The sequence below is a fragment of the Notamacropus eugenii genome, chromosome 3, assembly GCF_028372415.1.
Source record: "Notamacropus eugenii isolate mMacEug1 chromosome 3, mMacEug1.pri_v2, whole genome shotgun sequence".
NCBI classification, from domain to species: Eukaryota; Metazoa; Chordata; class Mammalia; order Diprotodontia; family Macropodidae; genus Notamacropus; species Notamacropus eugenii.
Window position 1 is genome coordinate 231,031,783 of NC_092874.1, and position 24,393 is coordinate 231,056,175.

Below are 24,393 nucleotides of genomic sequence, written 5' to 3' on the forward strand. Positions count from 1 at the left end.
TCTTTTCTAAATTTTTTTAATTAACAACCAGAATTTTAAAAACAAAACAAAACAAAAACAACAGGAAAAAAACACCTTGAAGTTGTAACGGCAAAAAACTAAAACTGCTGTTGAGGGCTTGGGTCTGATTCTGGGATACATGTATGCCCTCATCAGGGGACAAAGCCCAGGAAGGGTGCCTGTTTGTATACATGTGGGTATGTAAATGACCAAGAAGAATCAGAGATGGGAATCATCAACAGCAGAAGGCAGCAAAAACTTCTCATCAGGCAATACCAAATCGCTCTGCTCTTTTCCTCTTCTTTGCCTGTGAAGAGGAAATTGGAGGAGAAAAAATTAAAGAGAGTTTGGGGGAAGGAGAATAGTAGCTTAGGCTCCTGGCTTCCTTAGCTCAAATTCACATGAACTGTCACAAGGTCCAAGACCAAGTGATAGCCCAGGATTGGACTTGGCAGCCAGGTCTTTGATTCCCTAAGTCCCAGGCCAGAAGAGGGGGGAATAAATAAGGGGATGGAAAATAGTAAGATTCCTGTGGGAAGGAGGGCTACTCAGTTTTGGTAGTGTCTTACTGTAGGTCTGGAAACAATGGCCTCTTGAAATGCCTGGAAAAGCCTTCTAGGCATGGGGAGGTGGGGGATTTCAAAGGGCAAAGGGTTAACCCTGTGCTATTCAAGGGGAAGGTGAGGGGGGATGCCCTCCCAGGCATTCAAGCCCTAGCAGCAGCTCCTTGATAGGCCTCCAAGCCTATCCATGAGAGAGGCATATAAATCTTCATCTCTAACAGAATAAATAGCTAGAGGGAGGGGAAACAGAAGCCCCAATCATGGATCTCTCAAGGGAGGGAGACTGGAGAGAGCACAAAACCTGCAAAAAGACCTTTTTGTTCTGAGAGTGACCTCACAAAATAGCACAGAGTCCTTCATCCTCACCCCTGCCACCTCCCTTCCTCAGCAAAAGGAGTTTTTTCTCACTGGAGGGGGTCAGGGGTAGGGGGAAGATGCTGTGCTATTCACAGGGAGGTAAAATTTAGACTCCATCCAAAGACACTATGTGCATATGGGCCCTACCCTATTACCACCTGGACAACTGACACCAGTCTCAGGCACCAAACAAAACCACCCTCTTATTGATTTGAACTCAATCTGCCTCAAGAATTATTTCCCCCACACACCTCCCCCTCTCTCCCGCAAAGGCAACTCTTCCTTCCTTGACTTCTAAGTAAGAATCTTCTTCCTCATGGCCTTATTGGCTTGGGAATTTTGACACCAAGAGCCAAATGATCAAAACTAGCTTAACACTTTTTCCTGGACAAACTAAGTAAACTAAGCCTTGTGCAAAACTTTAAGCCAAAATTAAAAAAACATTACTCTACTTCCAAAAATTCTTGCAGTAGCCACTTAATAACAATATCTAACTTGTCAGTTTTTATAAGCAACTAACAACGAAGACTCCATTTCTCCCATCTCAACCTCAAACACATACACCCATTTGCTCTGGAAGGGTACAGTAGAGATGAGAATGAAGGACTCAGTCTTCTTTTGTGAAGCTACTCCCAGAATCCCGAGTCCTTCTGGCAGGAGTAGGATGGTAAAATACTGAAGCTTTAGTTGTTTATTTATAAAGTTGACTTGATATTTAATGCGCAGGCTGCCTCACAGGGGCATGGTTTTTGAAGACACTGGAAATCAATAGTTACTGTGAAGTCAGATAGGAAGAATAAATCGAATTTGAGGTATGGAATACTCATTCCTTTAACTCTCAATATCAAAGAGGAAAAGTACTACTGACCAATAATCCCAAGGATGTACTATGTTATATAGGCTATTCTGTACTTACATTTCAGGTTTATACCTAATTTCTTTATACACTGGCTTAGTCTTCTTACATGCATTACCAGTCAATATATCAGTTCCCCGAGGCAAGGATTAGGTCTAAGATAGCAGAAATAGGGAGATGGCTGGATGATAATTCACCCTCATAGCCACTTTTCCCTATCAATATAGTTTTATGTAAACAAAGTGATAAGGACAGATACTTCATTTATTTGAGCCCATATCTCTGCTTGGGTTGGGCAGTTTGTAAGTGAGTCTCCTAAGAGCAAAAATGGCCTTCATCAAAATTATCTGAAAGGTTATTAATCATAATTAATATGTACAGTATCACCCCAAAATGAAATGTGCAACAACTGACGGAGCATTTTGATTCAAAAAGCTCCTGAAGGATGTTAGGGAAGTTTCCCTGCTTCCTTCTAGAGACTCTCGTCATATTTTTACCTCTGTGTCCTCTGTGGTTCCAGTCCCAGCTGAACTTGTGACAATCCCAAATCGCTCCTTCCTCTTTTTTAGCTTCTCATCATCCTCACTCTGTTCAGGGACAACAAGTGGAAATGTTGAAACAATATGGTTCCTGACCACAAGAACCCTGGGTGAATGGGGAGCAAGGCTTTCATTGGTTAGTTACAGTTTGTGCCCCTCCCTCTCCCAGAGTTATGCTAAGGGTTAGGAAGGTACTACCATACAAAATTAGAAAAGCAGGCACCAAGTAGAGGGTCATGTAAGAAAACTGCAGACTACAGCATGTGGAGCCATCTGAACATGGCTGGTCCTCAGAACCAGCAAAAATCAGATTGGCGTTAGAGCCTTTTCACTCATGAAAGGGACTGAACCAAGAAGCAACAATGGTAATAATCAAAAGTAAAATCTCTCAAACTCAAGACATTTGACTTAAATTTCTCTGGCAGTTCAAGGTTGCACTCTGAGAACAGTGACATGTTAAATCATCTAAATGGGGAGATCAAGATGGTCAACAGGCCCAACTGGCAAGCCAGGGTCAGGATCTAGAAGGAATAGGAGGATATCTAAAGGCCTGTGGAGAAAATAAAATGACTTGAGTCTTCCCACAAGTGTCCCACAGAATTCTGAGCAAATCTGGAAAAGCTAAAAATATAAAAAATAAAAAAGCTAAGGCTACAACTAGAATCTCTTAGGCTATCTAAGCAGCCAAAGGAACCATGTACACTTGTCTGCCTTGCAAACTGAGGATGTTTTGGCTGCCATTGGTTGGAGTCAAGCACCCTGCTCCTGTTGTTAATTTAATAACTGAAATTGTTCACTTCCAGCAACTTTCAAGATTGGAGCTGGAAATGTCTTATGGATTTTTCCTCTATGACTTTGAGATTCGGTGTATATGCATGTTTAGGGTAAGGAAGAAGAATGGGGGCTGTCAAAACCTATAAAGGTCCCAGAATAACAGTATACATCCAAAATTAGGGAGAGATCCCTGAACACAGTTTTAGTTTTCATTTTTCCAAGAAAAGATGTTCTGGTCCTTGGCACGTCAAGACAGAGGTCCTTCCCCCCCTCCCTTTGCTTCACACCATCCTGGAGGCCCTCGTGGGACAGGACAACTTCTTTGGTTTTATTTACAACCAGTAATAAAGATAACCAACACCAGGCCAGACTGAAAGAACTCAAGCAAACTATTTAATGAGCTCCTGCTTGGTGCTTCTGAGCTGGATCTTTTTACAGCCCCCAGGAGTTTATATTTCTTGAAAGCACTGCTAATTCTCCTCCTCATGAAGCTTGACCACAGGTAGGCTACAGCTCTAAGGAAGGTTTCCCACCAAAAGCCTGCTCTAGCTCAAGATGTCTAGAAATTGGAGGAATGAAAGCAGTCATGTAAATGATTCAGAAAATTATGAGAAGTTTTCTAAACTTCCACTCCACAGTCAACAAGAGAATCATTTTTGTCCCCACATGCCTAGGAACCTCCTCTAATGTAAGGAAATTGGGCAGCTGTGCAGCTCAACTATGCTCAACTGCTTAAATTGAGTCAAGCTCCTAGAAGACCAGACTACTGGGATCCTCAGGTCTGAGCAGCTTGTTAATTTCTATCCTGCTACACTTGCTTTTCAAAATTAATAAAGTCTGAAGAAATTCCTACTTATACATACCTCTCGACTCATAATCAGACCATTTTAATTGGGCAGACTCCATTTCATGCATAGTTTTCTTGCTTTATTTTCATAATCATCATCAAGCATTCACTTAACCTCTCTGAGCCTCAATTTCCTCATCTGTAAAATGAGGATACCTATTTCAAAGGTCTGTTGTAGATTAAATTAAGTATTTTTGTGTGATGTGCTTTGTGAAGTAAAAAGCACTATATATATGAAATCACAGGCTCTGCCAGGTCTTATCACACTGGAAAGATTTTGGTTAGAAGCCCAGCAACAGAATGTGTTTCTGAGAACCAACCTACCTAAGCTTTTGGATCAGCAGGTAGACTACAGGATATTGAAGTTTGTGCCATAGCAACTTAAATACCATCTAAGGCATACTAGGGACTTCAGTGTACACTTGTGGAAGGAGTACCCACACAGATAATTATGGGTCCTTGAACAGCATATCGTCAAGGGCAACACCATCCTCCCAGTCCCTCAGGCTTGAAACCTAGGTTTCATCTTCAATTTCTCATTATTTCTCACCTCCCATATCCAATTAGTTGCCAAGGCCTTCAGATTTCACATTTGCAAATACCTCTTGAATATACTTGCTTTCCTCTGATACTGCCAATTGCTTTCTTGCAGGCCTTCATCACCTCATGTTGGTGAGTCTGTTTGCCTTAACTCTTTCCCCACTCCATTCCATCCTCCCTTCAGCCTCTAAAGTGATATTCCTAAAGCACAGGTCATCCTCCCTACTCAAACTCCAGGATCAAATATAAATTGCTCTGTTTGGCCTTCAAAATCCTATATAACCAACTCCCTCCATTCCCACCCCTAATCTTTTTGGAGTCTTCTTATACCTTACACCTTACCAATGTACTCTTCATTGAAATTGGCCTCCTTGCTGTTCCTTTAACAAAACACTCCATTTCTCATGTCTCTGGCTGTTCTCCACGTCTGGAATAGTCTTCTTCATCTCTACCTATTTACTTCCCTGGTTTCAAGTTCCAACTCAAATCCTACCTTCTAATACGTAGCCCTTTTAATTCTAGTGTCTTCCTTCTTTTAATTATTTCCTATTCTTCCTCTATGTGGCTTGTTTTTACACTTTGCTTGGTATCTTCCCCATTAGATTGTGAGTTTCTTCAGGGCAGGGCCTGTCTTTTTCCTCTTTTTGAATCCTCAGGCCTTAGCATAGTGCTTGATACATTACATGTACTTGATAAATGTTTACTGACGGCTTTGAGACAACCAAATGCCCCCGGTAAATTATAAGATTAGAATTTAATTGTATGGGGTGGAGATAGAAAGGCTGATTTTCAGTAGGATGGAAGGGACTGCCACTTCATCCATTTGTATGTTAGAAAGTAATTTTACATGAGTGTCAGGGAAGGAGTACACTAGACTTGGAATGGGAGAACACCGTTAATCCCAGCTCTGCTACTTACTGTGTAACCTTGGCCAAGGCATGTCACCTCTCCAGGGGTTGACCAAGATGACCTCTGATGTCCCTTCCAGCTCTACAGCTATGAAGCTATCAACGTAAACTATTACCAATCATACATTCTGTGTAAAACGCTATACTAAGCAGAGAAACAAGCAGGTTTAAGAAAGTGTTCATAATCCTAATGAGGTGAAGTTAAGCACATCTGAAGAGTCATGTCTCAGGAAAAGAGAAAAGGGGATACTAAGTTGGTGAGTCTATGAGATATGCCTGAATCTACATTCTTACCCTTCAGGACCCCAAAACTTCACATGTACAAATTAAATAAACAACATATTTCCTTCTATGTCCTTTGGTATCTTCCTAAGACAAGTAGTCAGCAGTAATCTCCTCCCTTCTCTTTTGGTTTAAACCAAAGAATTCCTACATTTACCTTCCTGGGATCCATTTCCACTTGTTCTATCAACAAATTCTTATTTAGAAATTATTCCTTATTCCATAATATTCCTTTATCATGAAAGTTACTCAGAAAAGTTTATACCCACCTTCGTCTATCCCATAACATCTAAGAATTGGGAATGGGGGGAAAAATACCTCATGACTAAAATTTCCTCAAGTCCTCTCTCTTAAATGTAACTTCTCTAAACCTTCAAGTCTCCCAGTCAAGAAGAAAGCAAGTTGAATGCTCTATAAAAATACAGAATCACCTTAAGCAATAGTCATAGTCCCCAAGAAAGGACAAGGAATCAAAAGGAGTAAATAACATACCTTTTTGGTGAATGGCAAGAGGTATGGACAATATCAACACCTTATCGAAATGCCACAACAGTAGAAACCAACTCAGGATTACTGATTATAATACTCAGAGTCTCTGTCATATGTACAAAGCCACTACTGGCAATCCTATAAATTAAAGTCGCTGACATTTAAAGTTGGAGAAAAAAAAACCAAATAGTCTTCTCTAGCCCCTACATGAAACTCGGAGTTCATTTCACAGATCTGATCCCTACTTCTGTGGGTAAAGTCAATGCTATATGGGACAACCTTGACCCATTCCCTAGGCCTTGCCACCCACTTCAACAAAACATTCACTTTATTGTCTTCTGAAAAAAAATATTTAAATAATGGACCAGGTTTGCTGATATTGACCTTTTCAAATCAATGCTGAAGAACTGGAGCAGGCAGAGAACAAGGAAGATTGCTCCTTCAACCATCACTCATCCCCTTCCACTAATAATAATAATAACTGTTGTTATTATTATATCTAACCTCTGGGGAGGTAAATTCTCAGGGAATCCCTCTCCCCCAATGAGCTTCCCTTTTAATTGGATCTTTGGTGCCTCTACTAGGGACCCAGGCAGAGCATCTGCTACAAATTCACCAGGGGCTCCAGAGAGAACAATAATATAACACCCCTCCCCCTCCCCCCCCACTACCACCACAGAGCCTACTTTGCCTTGAAAATGGCTCCTGCCCAGCTGAGGGTTTTATTTATTTTGTGCTTGCCTGCCCTCCCATCCCCACTTCTCCAACATCCCCTGCTCCCGGGCTAAAGCCTCTTTCCATCTTGCCCTGCAGGGAAAGTGCACAACAGGCCCACTAAATCAACACAGTTCTAATGATCTCTCTCACTTGACCCTTCTAGCGTGATGGTGTCGCATGGAGACAGACGTACAATAAACTTCACTCCATCTTTAGCTCCTTGCTGACAGGTTTTGATTCATGGGATGGCGGGACCCATCTGAGGGAAATTACCTCGATCAAAACCCAGCTCTCTCTACATTCATCAGGCCCACTGCTCCCCCAGGCCATGCTCAAGTGCACAAATGGGGTTGTGCATCTGTGGGCAGCACTGACCCCTCTGGCTTAGTGTCATACCCATTTACAAACCTTTCCCTTACCCATTCTGCACTCCCACTACCCCACCCCCACCATCAAAAGCTGTCTAACACTGACAACAGATTTCTCTTCTTTCTTTCTATGAGTGTTCATGGGGGGGGAGGGGGGAATAGCTGAGCCTATGATACAATAAACTTTATTTTCCATCAAAATCTCATTCCCCTCCAATAAACACACATCGCCTCTGAGGTTACCAGGGAGGATAATTCTCTACAAGAATACATACAGGTTATCGTCTACCTACCTGTCTCCCTCAGTCCCACTTTGTGGGCTTCTACAAAAAGACCAAAGATGAATATAAACAATTATCCTATACTACTCAAAGACAGACTAGAAGCCAAAGGAAGTAGGAGTCACCTGGTTTTGACTTGGTCTTGCCACTGATTCAAGTGTAAAATAAATTTGTACAGATAGCAGAGATGACTTGGGCAAGAAGCAGAAAAGTGAAATCATAATCCATCTTTAGCAATGAGATATTCAAGATGAAACTTTCTTGATTTCAGTTGAGGGCATCCCACTATTAAGCATTTACCTCAACCTTGGTCTCCACTATGATTTTAATATTCATCTAGTATGAGGCATATGGCAGGGGCTGAGTAGAAAACCAACTGACAGACCCATAACCTTCCCTTCATGATTCACATCAAAGCCTCTGGCTACCAATATGATGTCAAAAATGCTAGGCAATGCCTTTTTACTTTCAAACTCACAAAGTCAAAGATCCAAAACAGACTACAATTGGCATAAATTCTATTTCTATGCGAAATAAGGGTTCAACTATCACCTGGAATAATCAAAATAATTTTCTATAGCAAACAGGGAAATAAATATTAGAAGAATGAATGGTCTTAAAAGACAAAGTTGAAGACAAGAATCCAGGAGTCCAGTAAAAATTAAGTTCTCTCTACCAATCAACAGACATCTATCCAATCTATGTTTTTTTTACAGATCCCTGAAAAGCTGACTTGCCTTCCTTCTGATTTTGGAAATTGCTAAGACAACTGTAATACAATGGAAAAAGAGTCAAAAAACTTGATTTTGAGGACCAGTTTTTCTGCTTACTACTAAGTTGTATGACCTTAGGCAAATCAAACTGTCTGGGCTTCCCTCATCTATAAAATTAGGGGACTGAACTAGGCTACAACTTCCCAACCCATAACCTGAGTTATTGCAAGAAAAGGGTCAAACAGATAGCAAGTACTGTCATTTTAAACTTTATTTCAGTCCAAGAAAATATGCAACACAATTCAATATGACACAATCAAACAAATATACCTTCTGGAAACTTTATACAAATAAACATATTACTATTATTCTTAAGATATTATACAGATACTCCTATGACCAATAATCATACAAACTCACTTAACAGCATTACTGAATTCAGAGTAGTTTTTGGTCATCATGTATTTTCTCAATCAAAGAATACTAATAATACCATTTCTACTGGGAGTCACAGCTAATTCAGATTCTTATCATCTTCCCCCAATCTAATATAAGGGTCTCCCCTAAACTGACTCCTTTTTCCCAGTCTCTTCTAATCTCCAACCCATCTTTCCCATACTGCCAAAATAATATTACTAAACCATAAATTTAACCCTATCACTCCTAAAAACCTTTAATGGCTCCCTACTGCCTCCTCTAGTATAAAATAAGAAACTGTTAGGTAGATATTTAAGGCCCTTCAAAATTTGATTTCTGCATCTTTCCAGGGTTGTTTCACACTTCATGGATTCTTACGTTCCACCCAAATTGACCTCTGTGCTGTTTCCAAAACTCAGCACCCCATCTCCTACCTCCCTTCCTTTGCACAGGGTGAACCCCATGTTTAGAATACATTCCTTCCTTATCACAACTTCTTTGAATCCCTGCCTTCCTTCATGTACCACCTCCCACAAGAACCCCTTCTTGATCTCTCTAGTTGTGAGTGCTCTTTCCACCTTAAACAATGATTTATGCCTCAGTTCTTTGAAGGCAAGGGCTATTTTTCATTTTGCATTTTTAACACTAGCATCTAGCAAATGTCTTGTTCGCGATTCACAATGAATGCTTAACAAATGCTTGTTGGATTGGAACTATTGGATTACATGATCTAGAAAGACAGCTAAAAAGAGAGAAACTTAAAGAGATTGAATCAATTTATATGTGTGTATATAATCCTAAAGCCTCAGTTTTCTCTTTAAAACATATTAACATTTTTTATCATGAGATACTTCCATACAAAGTACACCCTCCAGAACTTAATGAGGTAAAACCACCTAATAACATGATTCTGACAGATCATGTCACTAACCACTTTTTAAAAACACTAACAGAAAGGAAGGTTGTCGTTTAACTTTGATAACAGGGTACCAAGAGTGTTTAAACAGTCCTTAAAAGAGAAGTGATGTACAAAGAAAAGGAATACGTATTTCAAGAGTGGTTAGTTGAAAGAACACCGAATTTGGAGTCAGAGGACTCAGGTAAAAGTCCTATCTCTAACTATATATGTTAGCTATATGACTTTTCATAAATTGAAATCTCACTAAGGTTCAGTGTTCTCAAGATGAAAATACTATCTCACAGGGTTATGAGGAAGAAAAGGCAATTTGTAAACAAAAAAGCATTACTTGAACATGAGATGTTATTTATTAATAATAAGATTCCTATTAATTACAGATGAGTAAGGAGATGACTGGGAGATTTATGGTGAAGGCAAGGCAAGTATACAATGTGAAAAAATGGCATCCAAATTCTGAGGTAGAAGTCTAGAAGACAGGATGCAATCTTCTGTGCAAAGTTATGTAGTTGCTTCTGGCCTTGCCCTAACATTTTCCAAACAGAAAGGGAACCATTTAAAAATTCCTCATTACCCAGTCCTAGGGACCAGGGGAACTCATTTCATGGCCACAAAAGTTAAATTGAGGGCTCTGGCAATGGTTTCCATGGTGCACAGAGTGGTCTGGCATTAGTCTCATCTGGGAAATCAGAATTAGATTCTAACTTAAGGGCCGCAGCTGGCTGCTTCTTTTTAAAAGCTGAACAATAGTTGGCTGCAACAATGGCAGCTGGGTACCATTGCTCCTCTATTCCAACATAAGTGTGACTGTGCCTGCTCTGCACAGAGAAGTATCAAAGAAAAAGTATCTCTCTACCTGGGATCTGAGTTCTAGTCTTGGCCCTCTCTTCCGGAACCTCTCCCTACTGACTCTCTGTTTTCAAATTTGAATCTCAAGGAAGACATTTTTCTAGCCTCTCCTCCTCTAACCTAATGGCAACAAGGAATATCACTTTAGGTTCTGCCACATTTACCCTGTCAAAAGGAGTCAACTGTGGTTCTATTACTGGTAGCCATAGAATTACATTTTAAAATGAGAGGGCCATTATGGGATAACCTAGTCCTACCATCCCCAATTTTAAGGATAAAGAAACTCAGGTCCAGAGAAGTAAAATGACTTCTCCAAGATCATACTGGGTTCTCCCATCCTGCTCCTAAAGTCAAATTCAACTTGTAAGTGGAATAAAAGGCTAGGAAGATCTGGGTCACTGTATGAAAACCACATAGTAAACAAGATGTAACCCAAGAGATGAGAGAATATGTACTCAGAATTTCCTAAGAATATAAAGCAGAGACTACTTGTTGTGGTTCAAATTAGAGGAACACTCATTTTACACTCTTAATTAGAGTAAGCCACCCACTGCTCCCAAATTAGTACAAGAAGCCATTATCCCTCTCATTTATTTATATAAGGAAGAAACATTATAACCTATAAATCCTAATCTAAAGACCCATCTCTAGTAAAATTACTCTGCATCTATCAGAAAAGCCACTGGAATCTTAGGTATTAGCACTATTTTTTTCTGGAACATTTTTTTAATTTACGTTTATTGATGCTTTTGTAACTGCTACTTCCCAATGACTCCCCCTATTCTACCAAGAAGCCTTTGTACTTGCAACAAAGTAAAACAAATCAACTCATGGGCAATATCTGAAAAACAGGCCTCATTCTACTTCTACAATTGACTCTCTCCTGACAGTGAGTAGAGGGATGCTTCACCATCAGTCAGTCCTCTGAGGTTGCAACTGGTCAGGACCTTTTTTCCAAAAGGAATGGAAAGATAAAAGTTAAGATCAATCAGAGATAGTCTACCCTGAATATACACCTTGACAGCTTACTCCACTCTGTGACAGGGAATGGTTATATTAAAATGACTGTAGATTCCAGGGCATGCTGCATTTTTCCAACAGAATGTAGAGGAAAAGGGGAAAAGAGAGAGACTTATATTCACTTTCCTGTACATCACTACCACATGAAGGATAATGGGATGAAAAGCAGAGCCCAGGGGCTTCTAGGTGACAGTAGATTAATGATGACATGGCCTTGACTTCTCAGAGGTAAAGGTTAAGAAACACTCCAGGATAACTGGGCTTCCAATTTCATACTCTCAGAATAAATGACATCAACTGATGGTTTTGCTCTCTGAAACACTCCAATGCTTAAACACACGCCTGTCATCCCCATCCCCCAGTCTCTGAAATTCATCTAAATGTGCTTATTCTTCAGTCTCTTCCCCAGTCAGACCAAAGTACATAGGGTAGACTATAAATCAACACACAGAGCCAATGAAGAAAAGGGATCAGTACAGAAGAGCAATGCATTTCCCCCCAAATTATTACACCAACCATCTTCCAACCATCTCACTCACACACACCCTTCTTCATCTATGAGATCAGAACCAACTTCTTGGAATTAAGAAGGAGGTGAGAATGTTTAAATATCAACCAGAATCCAGAACCACCAGCGAATGAATGACTCATCATCTTCTTACAGAATCTGAAGCTTAGGAACATCAGCAACCCAGAACCAAATACTGCACAAACTGCCCCTCTCCCCCCCACTGCCCCCACCCCACAGCTTCCATCTCTATCTTGTCCAATAAAGCACTTTACTCTGCTTCAATGTCCCAAAAGAAGTTGCTGCAGCCTTGCTCAAGGAAATGAAGGCTTCACATTTGAGACACTCTACTTGGATGTCAAATTTCTATTAAAGATACCTACTTCCCTTCTTGAATCTAGCTAGGAAACTGTTATCTTTAAGCAGAAGTAATCCAGAGACCAGAACTATCAAGAAGTTCAGCAAAAAGAACTAACTCCAAAAGATATAATGTCTTATCTAAAATATACAAGAACTAAAGAAGGGATGACAAAGGGTATTGGCACAGATTATGAGATTAAGGATCCCTGGGTCCTTATTCATTAATTCTTGAAATCAAATGTTCTCTAAAAGGCTTAAACAAGTTGCAGATCAACACTAAATTCCAGAGTAGAACAAAGAGAGCTACTCTCTGGCCTACCAGTCTTTTCCATGGTTACTCAACAGGTCATATCTTGGAAAAATCACACAGACACCAGATTTTTCCCTACAGCAGCCCAGGTGGGAGCTCTGTAAGTTATACCCAGGCCTCCCATTAAAGTTTACACTTCCTACAAACAGGATCTCCCCTGCAGGGATGTGGACGAAGAGACAGGGAAATAGTCACAGCTGGCTATGAAGAACACACCTGTGCTGGAGTTTAAACAGAGCAAGAGAGCACTCTTCACCAGAGTAGTTAGGTGATGAAATCAACATAGGACAGAGACTAGAGATCAAACAAAAATCAGTGTATGTAGAGAAAGAAAGAGAGGCATAGCCAACCACCTAGACTCAAACTGCACATAATGATTAGTTTTCTGAAATACTGGTAGAGAGAATGTGGGAGAGGACAGGATTAAAACAGAGAGGACAGAAGACAGGATTAAAAGTAGAAAGTTTCCCACATTTTCTAGTTAAGTGTACAGCAGTGGGCAGAGGGGAATGGGGGTGAGAGGAGGTACAACCTGTAAATCTGTCATCCTTTCTACTTAGGTTTTCAATGGAGTCACTTTTCAGTTAAGCCTGCTCTTCTTTTGCCCTATACTGAAGCATAAAGTGCAGTGTACCTAAGGTAAAGAGTATTCTATAATAACTTTCTCTGAACATATGCATATATTCTAACCGATGTCACAAAGAAAACAAAAGAGAAAGGAAGGAAGGAAAGAAATAATTCTAACACTTCTAAAGCCCAGGCACCATCTTTCTCTAAAGCAATCCCCTGTACTGGCCCTTAACAGTTCAACATCACTGCCTTCATAATTCAATAAACCATGTTAACTCCAACTTAGTGTCCATTATAAAAACATCCCCACTGCTATTTCTTGGTCTCCGATCTGGGAATAGGAAAATGAAACCCAGTTAACCTCCATGAAAGGAACATGAGGCTTAGAGGTAGAGGAAAAGGAAATGAAAAGGCATTAACAGCTTCTAGATCCTAACAATAAGAGCTCCAAAGGGAATGATTTCACTTGAAAATTAAGGAGCTATGTATCACCAGACCAAAAACAGACTTCGCAAAAAGTCCTCCAAGTATAATTTCAACTTCTGATATTTCCCTACCTTTAAAAAATGGGAATATTTGTTTTAAATGATTAACAAAAGCCACTGGCATAAGATGAGTTTGTTCCTTTGGTGGCTGCTATTAAAAGTACTAAACTCTACTTGAGCATTAGACAAGGTAAATTTTTTTTTATTAAATACAGACAAAGTTAGCATGGTCCCAGGCCACCCACACATAAGACTTTTAGCAATCTTCCCAGATCCAATCTCTTCAACAAGCAGGTTTAAAAAATTTCTTCTGAGTACCCAGACTGCCACCAATTTCTTCTGACGCCACTTAGGTAAAGTATCCCAACCCAGGAACTTGCCTGGCAATATGGTTGAAGGTGTTTAAAAGCAAAATAGACTCAACAGATTCCAGTCACCCGACTCCCTTCCCAGGCTGTGTTTACTCTGGGGCAGGGACCACAGGGGGACCACAGAGAGGAGTAAAACTTGTTTTTTATCAAAGTCATCAGCTCTGACACACTCCAAGAAGGAATGCAGAGCTGTATGTGTATGGGGGAGGGGGAACTTTCCTCCCTACCAATTTTCTGATCTCCATTTCTTCAAGTTAGGAAAAAAAGAAAATTAAGGATAAGACCACACAATCTTAATGATCTCCAACAGTTTAGGAAAGTCTTAGCAATTATTACCACAGCACCAAGGGGAAACTAGGAGCATGATTTCTCATCAGAAACTTGCCAAGTATCCAGTTTGTGGTCAGCTGGATAGACAGAGCTCCAATTATGTAGTAAGAAAGAAAAAAATTTTCACCTTCTTTCTCCAATTCTTTCTTTTGTTTGCCTCTTACATTGCCCCGACTACATTATATGTTCCTAAGCTCTCCTTGTTTTGTTTCTCCCCCCCACCCCAACAGAGGCTTAGGTAGAATAAAGTTTATAGAATCCCCAGTGCCCTAGGTGGGTGAGCAAAAAAAAAAAAACCTGACTCCCATCTCTCAGTTAAAATTAGAATACATTTTCAAGAGCCCTAAGCAGGAGAGAAAAATTCCATTCTGCCCTTTGCTCTTCCAAATTCCTACAGCCAAGTGGTTCAACAGCAGTTGAATGGCATACATAATGACATCATTGATTGGAACCATAATAGAAAAGAGTGAGTGGAGCGGGTGGGGTGAGTAAAGGGGGAGAGTAGGGAGGGAGGGAGGGAGGTGAAGATGTATTTGTGTTACAGACAAAAGACAAGTTCTGTTCCTCAGCAGGGACAAATGAAGAACCAGATGACGGGATAAACTGAGGTCAGAGAGTTTCCCCTATTGTTTCCTCTTTAAGGGGCTTCACCACTCCTTAAAGATTTGTTCAGAAAGAGATAAACATCACCAAGTCTTCTCCCCACTTGTCCCCATCCCACCAATTCTCATCATTTATTTTTAGAATATCAAATATTAGGAAGAGACTAGGAATGATTCAAGTGTTGATTGATTTTCTTTTTCCAACATGCCAAACCTTACTGAAAAAGACTGGATAAATCTAAGATTAGGTCTTAGCTTTGTCCTGAAACATGATCACTTCCCCACATCATCTCCCTGACCCCAATTTATATACCTACAGAAATCCCTTGGCCTCCAAACTTCCTCAAGTGTCAAGAAGAGTTAAGCAGAAAACAAAAGTATGTGGGGGGGACATATTCCACAGGGAGAGAGGGGATTATTATGACTATACACCTCCCACTGAATATTAAGAATTAGATATTATCCAAGAGATCATCTAGCCCTTTTTTTCACTGCCCATCATATAGATATCTCATAGAGAAAAACAGGGAAGGTTGCCTAATAATATTTTTATTTTAGGAGAATCCCAGGCCTAATGAGCAGCTAATTTTCCACCTTAGCTCTTCCTCTGTGGGTCCTTTTGCATGAAGTCAAGGAGGTTGACCTATATGGACTCAGACTTCAATCTCTATCTTATTTACTTTAAAAATTAAGGTCATTTTATAACTCCTCAAATAAAATTAAGGTCATCTTATAACTCTTCAAATTCTTACAAGGTCCTTGTTAATAACACCCTAAGCACTATCTCCAGTGAAAATAGGTACAAATGACCTTGACCAAGGTCCATTACAGTGTGACACCACAAAAAAGACAGTTACTTACTATTTGTGGGACCTTAGATATATCATTTAACTTCTTTGGGCCTCAGTTTTCTCAACTGTAAAATGAGAGTGTTACACAAGATGACTTATGAGTCCCCTTACAACTCTAATTCCTGAGTGGAATCTTTGAGGTACTGGCCTGAAGAAGACTGGTGACCCCTAATATTATTTTTAATTTAACAAACCCTTGTTGAATACCTTCTATATGCAAAGCACTACAAACTTAAATTAACTGCCCAATTTCCCATTTTTTCCTATGCCCTAATGACCCACATCCCACAAAACCCAGTCTTAAAAAGAAGAGATGACCAGCCCTTTAAGGCTGAATGGAGACCAATACACCAACAGGCCACAATGGACATGTATGCTTGGTTACACTGGTGCCCTCTTGTGCTCAGAAATGACCCTACGGGAAAGCCAGCTTTCCTTCTAGTTCTTTGGTGGCAATCTCTTTCCAAAAAAGCAGGAGAGGGTACAGCATCTTCACTGGTCTACAAAGTACCTGATACAAACTAGCAGCGACCTGATATTTAAAAACTGTCTTAGAGGATCATATAAACCACCACTGCCTCCAGTTTCTATTCCTCATCACCTTATCACCTTCTGGCTAACACTCCAACAATGGTATCATTAAAACTGGAGAAGGAGACCCTACAGTGGAAATAGCACTAGCCTTGCGTCAAATGACTTAATAATTACTCTTCACCTTGTTCAGTGCAATCTCTCATTTAGGAAACAGAAATATTAATCATGCCTAAGGAAGACAACATAGCACAGTGAAAGCCACACTGGATTTGTAGCCAAAGGAGCTAGATCCAATTCTTAGTTCCAACACTTGCTACCTATGTAATTTTAAGCAAGTCACTTAAGCACTTGGAGGGTGTGTGTGTGCGTGTGTGTGTGTGTGTGTGTGTGTGTGTGTGTGCGTCTGTCTGTCTGTGTCTGTGTGATGATTTCCAAGTTTCCTTTCAAATTCTGAACCTACTCAGTCAACAAGCATTTATTAAGTGCCTACTATGTGCCAGGCATTTTGCTAAGTGCTGGAGACACAAAGGAAAAAGCAATAAATAAATAAATAAATAAATCCCAAAAAACCAAAGGTTAAAAAAACAAAACACAACCTACCAGCCCCTGCTCCCATGGAGCTCACAGCCTAACATGGAAGACACAAAACAAACAATCATAAGATGATAAACTGTAAATAGTTTCAGAGGGAAAGTACTAGCATTAAGAAGAATCAAGAAGGGCTTCTTATAGAAGATGGAATTTTAGCTGAGACTTAAAGGAAGCCAGGAGGCAGAGATGAAGAGGAAGAGCATTCCAGGTATGGGGGAAGAGTCAGTGAAAATGCCTTCCTGAAGACATCCTGAAGAGTATCTTTTGCGAGGAAAAGCAAAAAGATCAGTGTTACTGGATTACAGAAGAATACAATGAAAGAGGCCAGTTTATAATGGACTTTGGACACCAAGGGAAGATTTCATATTTGATCCCATAAGTGATACTATCATAGCCAATACTATCATAGGATTTTGTGAGGACCACATGAGATGAGGTATATATGTAAAAGCACTTTGGAACTGTCCAGTACTTCATAAATGTGAACTGCTACTGTTACTTTAAATAGGGAGATAGTCTATAGAAACAGTTGGTTTCTTAGCTATATTCATACATAAGAGGATGGTAGGGCTCTGAACTTAGGAAAAATAACTTTTGGTTTCAGAAGATCTTATCCAAAAACTTACTCAGGAGGTTCAAAGTATGGAATGCCTATACAGACTATTAAGGAAGGAAAATCTCTTGCAAATTACTAGGGATGAGATACTCCCCTGTTTGCTAGTTTTTAAGGTGTACCTGGTTAGATTCCCCAGATTTCTGGGTTAAGAAATAAGGATTATAATAATGCGGACCTCTACGGAGAGCAATAACAAATGGACCCCCACTTCCCCAAGCTGCCTGAACTTGGATTTTCAATGGCTGAGCTGGATTTCTTATAAGCAACTCAAGCATCAAGTTTCACCTTTCAAACTGTACCTGTGTTTGAAAGAATAAACCAACACAATCAGCTCAATTTAGCTGCCTCAGTAACTCTATAAATCTAAGCCTGGATTTAGTTTTCACCCAAGGTAAAGTCCTCTAACCATTATGTGTCACCTAAGCCACATCTCACATTCTTATTTCCTCTACCCACCTCTCCCTGCTCTCAGTATTGACAGCCTCCAATATGCCAGACTAGGTATTAAAATGGTAAGGACAGTGCTGTGAATGGCCATTTCCTGAGCATGCAAATTGACTCACAGGAAGAAAAACCACCATTAGTTGAACACAAGTGATACATAGTTAATGATGTTAGTTGACATATTAGAACTTTAATAAGATTCTCAAAGAATTTTATATACATTATCATTACACACATTCTCTCTCCTTCCCTCTCTCTCTCCCTTCCTCTCTCTCTCTCTCTCTCTCTCGACTCCAGAGATTTAATGATCTGCTAATGATCACACAGCTATTACAAGTCAGAGATGGGATTGCAACCCAGATTTTCCTGACTCCCAAAGTCAGTGTTCTTTCTACTTATACCATGCCTCACACATCATCATTACAGTCAACCAAAGAGCAAAATTCTCTTCACTGTTTCTCAGGATTTGGGGGAAAGGCGGAGCCATCGGTAGAAAATGGAGAGAATCATATTAGAGGACCAATAACAAATATTTATCTGCAGCTCTTGGTCTTATAATTATCATGTAGTTTATATGAGAAAGGCAGTCAATTCCATTCACAATAACCTAAGGAGCTGGACAGGAATACTTACAACCCCCTCATATAAAAATGTCTATAAATGCCAGTGTCAATCTTTGCCCTGTTACTTTCTATTATCCTAAACCAAAAAGGTTACATTCACAAGGACATAAGCTAGAAACATGGGTTGGTAGGCCTTTCTTTATGGATAAATGAGAGGGGAGGAAGGGAGGGGGGAGAAAAGACAATAAGAGAGGAGAGAAGAAATGTCAGATTTCTTCATGCCTAAGTAATACATGACACATACAGTATAGTCAAGGAACTAAAGGCAGACATAAGCAGGTCAGTCATGGAAGAGTTGATCCAGAACAATAACAGTAATTAGGCTTCTTCAAATTTGCCAATGGAGAAGAGACCACATTCCAACAATTAAAAGTTTACTCACAAAAGTTTGTTCCCCTTAGCCCAACTACTGGTCCAGCAGAACCCATTGAAAAATATGTATTGGCCAGGGAACTAAGACCTCAAGTGGGATCAAGAAAACCCAAAGACTTTATCCAGTCACTAACCTTGACCTCCTTACACACTACATAAACCCTGCGAAATACGTGGCCTGATAATGTATAACAGCAATGCTCAGTTGCAGTACCAAGTTCCAATTTGGTACGAATTTATTAAGTGCCTATATGTATGTTAGACACTGTTCTAAGTGCACCAATTCCTCAGTAAAGAACTTGGATGATCAGATATAGGGCAGGAACTTTGGTAGTTTTGTAATCACTTTTAAAAGCCTCATTCTCTTACTATGAAGTTCAGTGAAAGAAATAATCCTTAAATTTGTGAATTTTGGACTTTCTGAAAAATCACAGAAAATGAATATTCTTACTCACAACTCAATATGATGGACTCTTTAACATATACTCTCTGCGTGTAGATACAGAGAACTTAGTTTCCATTTCCTCTGGGCCAAAGGAGACACTAACAAATGCTGCTCTTGTGAGTGGGAATGAAGTATTTAAGTATTAATAGACCATCTATCTATCTAAGAATAACAAGTCTCTGATACCACAAATTCCCCATCAACCTGATGCCTGATGTCAGAAAGGAAAGAAATAGAAGGGAGCCCAGGTCTCATACCCATTGATCCCTTTAACCTTGTCTTCCAATAAAATATTAACACAATCAGGAATATTCTGCCTCTTGGTTTTTAATTTTCCTAGTCCCAGATAAATTGCATCAGGTTTACACATCTGCTACTCTTATACTACTCAAGAAAAATCAAATACTTGATATTCTTCTCCATTCTACAATCAAACATTAAAGGTTTAATGAACACTTGAGTCTAGTAATGTGCTTCAGATATTAATGGAAGCCAATTATGTCAGACACCACATCTAGTTTAAGGAATATGTGCCTAATTAAGCTTAATATAAGTGCCACATAAACGTAGTCGAGGTATTCAATCTTTGTTCCAATGCAGGCATTTTTCTTCAAGCAAAATCATATCCACTACTAATTCTAATCCTTCCCCTAGTCAGCCTGCTAATAACACATTTGATACTAAGAGAGACAGTACAGCCAAAGACAGCATTTGCCTGGTCTGAAATACTGTATCATGTGGACCTATTACCCAACTATCATCTCAAGGCCAGGAAGTATTTAGCCCTCTTCCTCCTAGAGGAAGATTAATCAGAGATTAAAAGACTACCTGCTATAGATCTCCTTATATTCTTATCCAAGTCTCCAGTACCAATCATGTCCTGAGAAACTGTCATCCTACACTTTATTCCAACAAATATCAAGCAAGAAATTAATTATTTTTAGATATCACAATTATTTTAAAGTAATCATTTCTTGTCTGATAAACTGATACTAGAGACAGCAAAAGAATAGGAAAATAAATAACAACAGCTGTCTTGCTTTTGTTCCAAGAAGCCACAAATAAATTCTGGGTTTGCAGCACCTTCTACCTAAAAACAAGGCTGTGTCTCCTCAATGTAATTTTCATGGAGCCTACAACAATGCAATTACACAATTAATAATCTAAAAGGAAGAGGATAGCAACCTAATGAGGATGGCTCAGATATACCTGGCAGAAACAGCAAGCTCTGCCAACTGACAAAATTAGATGGGAGTTATGAAAACTAAAACCTGTTAACAATTACTGTGACAATGTAACCAAAAGACAGTGAGAGGAGGAATTAAAAAATATTCACCAGAAGTAGAGAGTAGTTATCTATTTTATTAAAAAAGCATCAATTCTTATCCATCAGGCTGCTCTAAAAGTAGAGAAAAAGTTCTTAGGCCCAGAACACCTTACCTTCTTAGAGACTGAGGAGACATTCAAACCAAATCTTTGAGCCCTTTCCTTTAATTTATCCATGTTTACCTACAAAAATATAGGACACAGGTGAGTAGATGTTTCAAAATTCAAAGAAGAAAATACTAAAAGACAGACCATGGTGCAGTGCAAAAACCTACACAAAATAACATTATAGATAGATATTAACCCATCAATATTTCTGGTCTCCAAGAATACTTTGTGATGAATTCCACCAAGGAAACAATGGCACCAATTCATCCCACTGATCCTGAAATGTGTCTGAAAAAGTTGTGAAAGTTTCAGCCCTGCCTTCTGAAAATGGTCAAAGAACCTTAAATGGGACTTAAAATCAGACTTTCCTAGACATATACTGAAAATGGTAGCTTGAAAAGTTTATACCCCTCCACTTTAAATATTCATCATATCCAACTTAAAACAATGGACTTTTAATATACTATCTCTGCATATAGACACAGAGAACTTAGTTTCCATTTTCTCCTAGCCAAAGCAGAAACTAACAATGCTGCTCTCATTCTTCTTTTTTAAGTCAAATTCACAGATTAATATTAATAATGTTATTAATTTGCTAATATTAATTTATTTTACTTTCCCTTTTCTTGGTGATCTGGTATTAAGAACCCAGCACTACAAGAGTTTCTGGTTAAGGACTGAATCCACTCCAATCACATCTAATGAACAGCATCTCCAAAAAGGAGAGTTCTTAGGGCCAGGCATCAAGGAGTATCTCCCTTCCACAAACGCTTCCCATTGCTTATGTTAGCATGACAACACCAAATGGTCACACTGAGCTACAGGGTATCTTATTCCAATTTTTATTACTTTCCATCTCTAATTTTAATTGCTATTTTTCTTTCTTTCTTTGTAATGTGTAGCTGAACTACAAACAGAGTTAATAAACAGATTTTGTGGAGTAGGAATTAAGTTAGACATCAACCAGCACCATCAACAGGGCCTGAAGCTATAGAACCAGAGAACTAAAAGATAAGCGTGCTCTTCACCAGCTGTAAAGGTACATTAATCTTTGCATACAGAAGAAAATGAATAAAATGTCAAAGTGACTCAGAAAGATGTGCTAATTCTCTACTCCTGATGAAATGGAGACAAACAGAGCATGGGGGAGACAGTCTCCCCATTCAACTACCCACCTCTTCTGACATCAGGGTTTTCTGTGATCAACAGAATATGAAGAGAAAATTAAAAAAAATAAAAAATAAAAACCCTAGATCTAAAAGTAAATGTGTAAGGTTAAAATATGGGTTTTGCTCCTTTTTAAGAGATGGAAGAAGCTAAGTAGACTCCCACACCATAGGCTTTAATATTGCTAAAAAAATCTTGGTCTATCAATTGCTGGTGACTTTATAAAGTTTATTTCTAAGGGGAAAAAAATCTGACTATACTAGGGACAAAAAAACCAAAAGTTTCTTACCATAGGTTTGGTGTCTGATGATAAACCTAAGGAAGCAAAAACAGAAGTCCAATTTACTGTTTAAAAAGAGTTCCACATACTTTCAAGATAAAGTAAAAGATAGTTACTCTTTATTCCCACTAAGGAAAAGACAAGAAGGAACCATTAAGGAAAGAGCAGCAAGAGTAGTTCAATTCAGACAAAAGAACATTAAGTATTGCTTTAATGGGTCAGACTCATTGTCAATTTGGCTAGAATTCTGTCTCTTACAATGCTGAAAAGTCATAGTATATTTATCATTCCTGACATAAACCTCAAAGGTTAAAAATGTTACTAAAACATACTAGCTTCTCTTAATACCCCATTTTGTAGCTACCCATCTATGAATTTATCCAAGTCAGTTTGTAAAGTATTTTCATTTTCAGTTTTTGTTATATATTGGGATATTAAGTTTCCATAAGTTTTCCTTAAAGTTTTAAGGCAGTATACTGTGTAGTAAACAGAGAGAACAATCAAGAATTGGTATTGGGTTCAGGAAGGCTCTCACAACTACTGGTTGTGGGAAGCAGGGCAAACCACTTAACCTCTCAACATTCCAGGTAACTCTCTGAGACCATAAGCTGCAGAGAACAGGTGCTTATATGCACTGGTAGACAGAGCTTGCTCCCTGAGAGCTCCCTAAGATGAAACAGGTCTGATTAAAGAAAAAGTTTACCACACATTATATATATGAAATACTTCTCTTTATTTGTCTTAATTGTTTCAAGAGATGGTGCCTGGCTCTAGAATCCCAAGGCGTCACAAATCAGTGTGTTTACTTTATCCATAGCCTTTATGACTTTAATACTAAAATAATCATTTCCTATACTGTTTTTTTTTTTATAAAACAAGTATCCTAATTTTTAGTCCACCCAAGGAGAATCTCATTCCCCTTATTTTAGTTTAATATCTCTGACATTTTTTAGTTCAATTATATCTCTGAGATAAATAAACAAAATTGCACCCTTTATTCCTAGAATAGACATTCTATGGTTTTTATATGGTGTAGGTTATTTTTTTGTTGTTTCCAACTACCCTCCAGATCATTCTCATTATCTTGTAGGCCTTTTTGACCACAACACCTATTTGGTTGCTCTTTGTAAAATAGTCTAAAATAACTTCCAAATCATTGGAAACAATTTTTGATTAGGGACCAGAAGCTTTTAAAGTTTTTGCATGCAGTGACTTTTGCTTTTGTTCTTCATTTTCTTCTGCATGAAAACTCTTTCTTTCCATACTTCACCAAAACAGACCAATAGCTAAGTCTGTATTGGACACAAGGTAAAAATGAATTTTTAAAAAATGAGACACTAGAATGAATTAGCAAATCTAGAAACCATCTTCCCTGGAGATTCTCAGAAAGGGGAAGCAAATGCTGGCACATATTTCCACCTTCTAAAGCCAGCGCCAATTTTCTTTAACTTGACGAGGACGACTTAATTATAGGTCTAAGATAAGACAGATGAGATGATTTCTCAAGGTCTTCTAAATCAAAACCTATTCTCCTAATCTGGAGAAACCCAGTCTCCAAGCACTCCAAAAAAATCAAGAACCATAAGCGAGAGAAAACTTTGACAATGTCCCCTGTCTTCTTACCTTTTGCTGAAACTGAAGAAATGCCAAATCTGCAGAGAAACAAAGCTGAATTAGGAAGCTGTTCACACTCCAGGCTATCTATCTCTTGTTTCTTGTCAGGCTTACATATGGCACTTCTTGCTTGTGATCTCTAGCTTTGCAATCATTAGCTAATTCTAACAACCCCATGAAAGAGATTCGGCTTTTTCTCTCTCTCAAGCTGAAGGAAAAAAATTGCCCATAGAGGTAAGCTGACAGAAAGTCTTTATAAGAATTAGAACTAGCATTCAACAACATGATCCTTGTCTACTGAGCAGTGAAGCCATACCTGTTGATGTTAGGTTAAGTCAGCAGAGATGCTTAGAAAACAAGAAAATGGTCCTCCTTTTGTGGAGTACATCTACATTGTTATACCCCAAAGATATGGCCACCATTTCCTCCCCATTCCCACGGCCCTCCTTA

The 24,393-nt window shown here is 39.1% G+C and overlaps 1 protein-coding gene across 3 annotated transcripts in view; it reads right to left on the reverse strand.

Annotated features, from left to right (window-relative positions):
- Positions 1–24,393, reverse strand: part of SARNP (SAP domain containing ribonucleoprotein) — a 37,619-nt gene continuing 13,226 nt past the window's right edge. For all 3 annotated transcript variants that reach the window (XM_072654960.1, XM_072654958.1, XM_072654959.1), the window contains exons 7-11: positions 23,953–23,981; positions 22,339–22,364; positions 20,889–20,957; positions 2,274–2,363; positions 1–307 (exon numbers count right to left, since the gene is read on the reverse strand). In XM_072654960.1, coding sequence (XP_072511061.1) covers positions 266–307; positions 2,274–2,363; positions 20,889–20,957; positions 22,339–22,364; positions 23,953–23,981 — 256 coding nt within the window. In that variant the 3' untranslated portion in view covers positions 1–265. The remainder of the gene's footprint in view (positions 308–2,273; positions 2,364–20,888; positions 20,958–22,338; positions 22,365–23,952; positions 23,982–24,393) is intronic.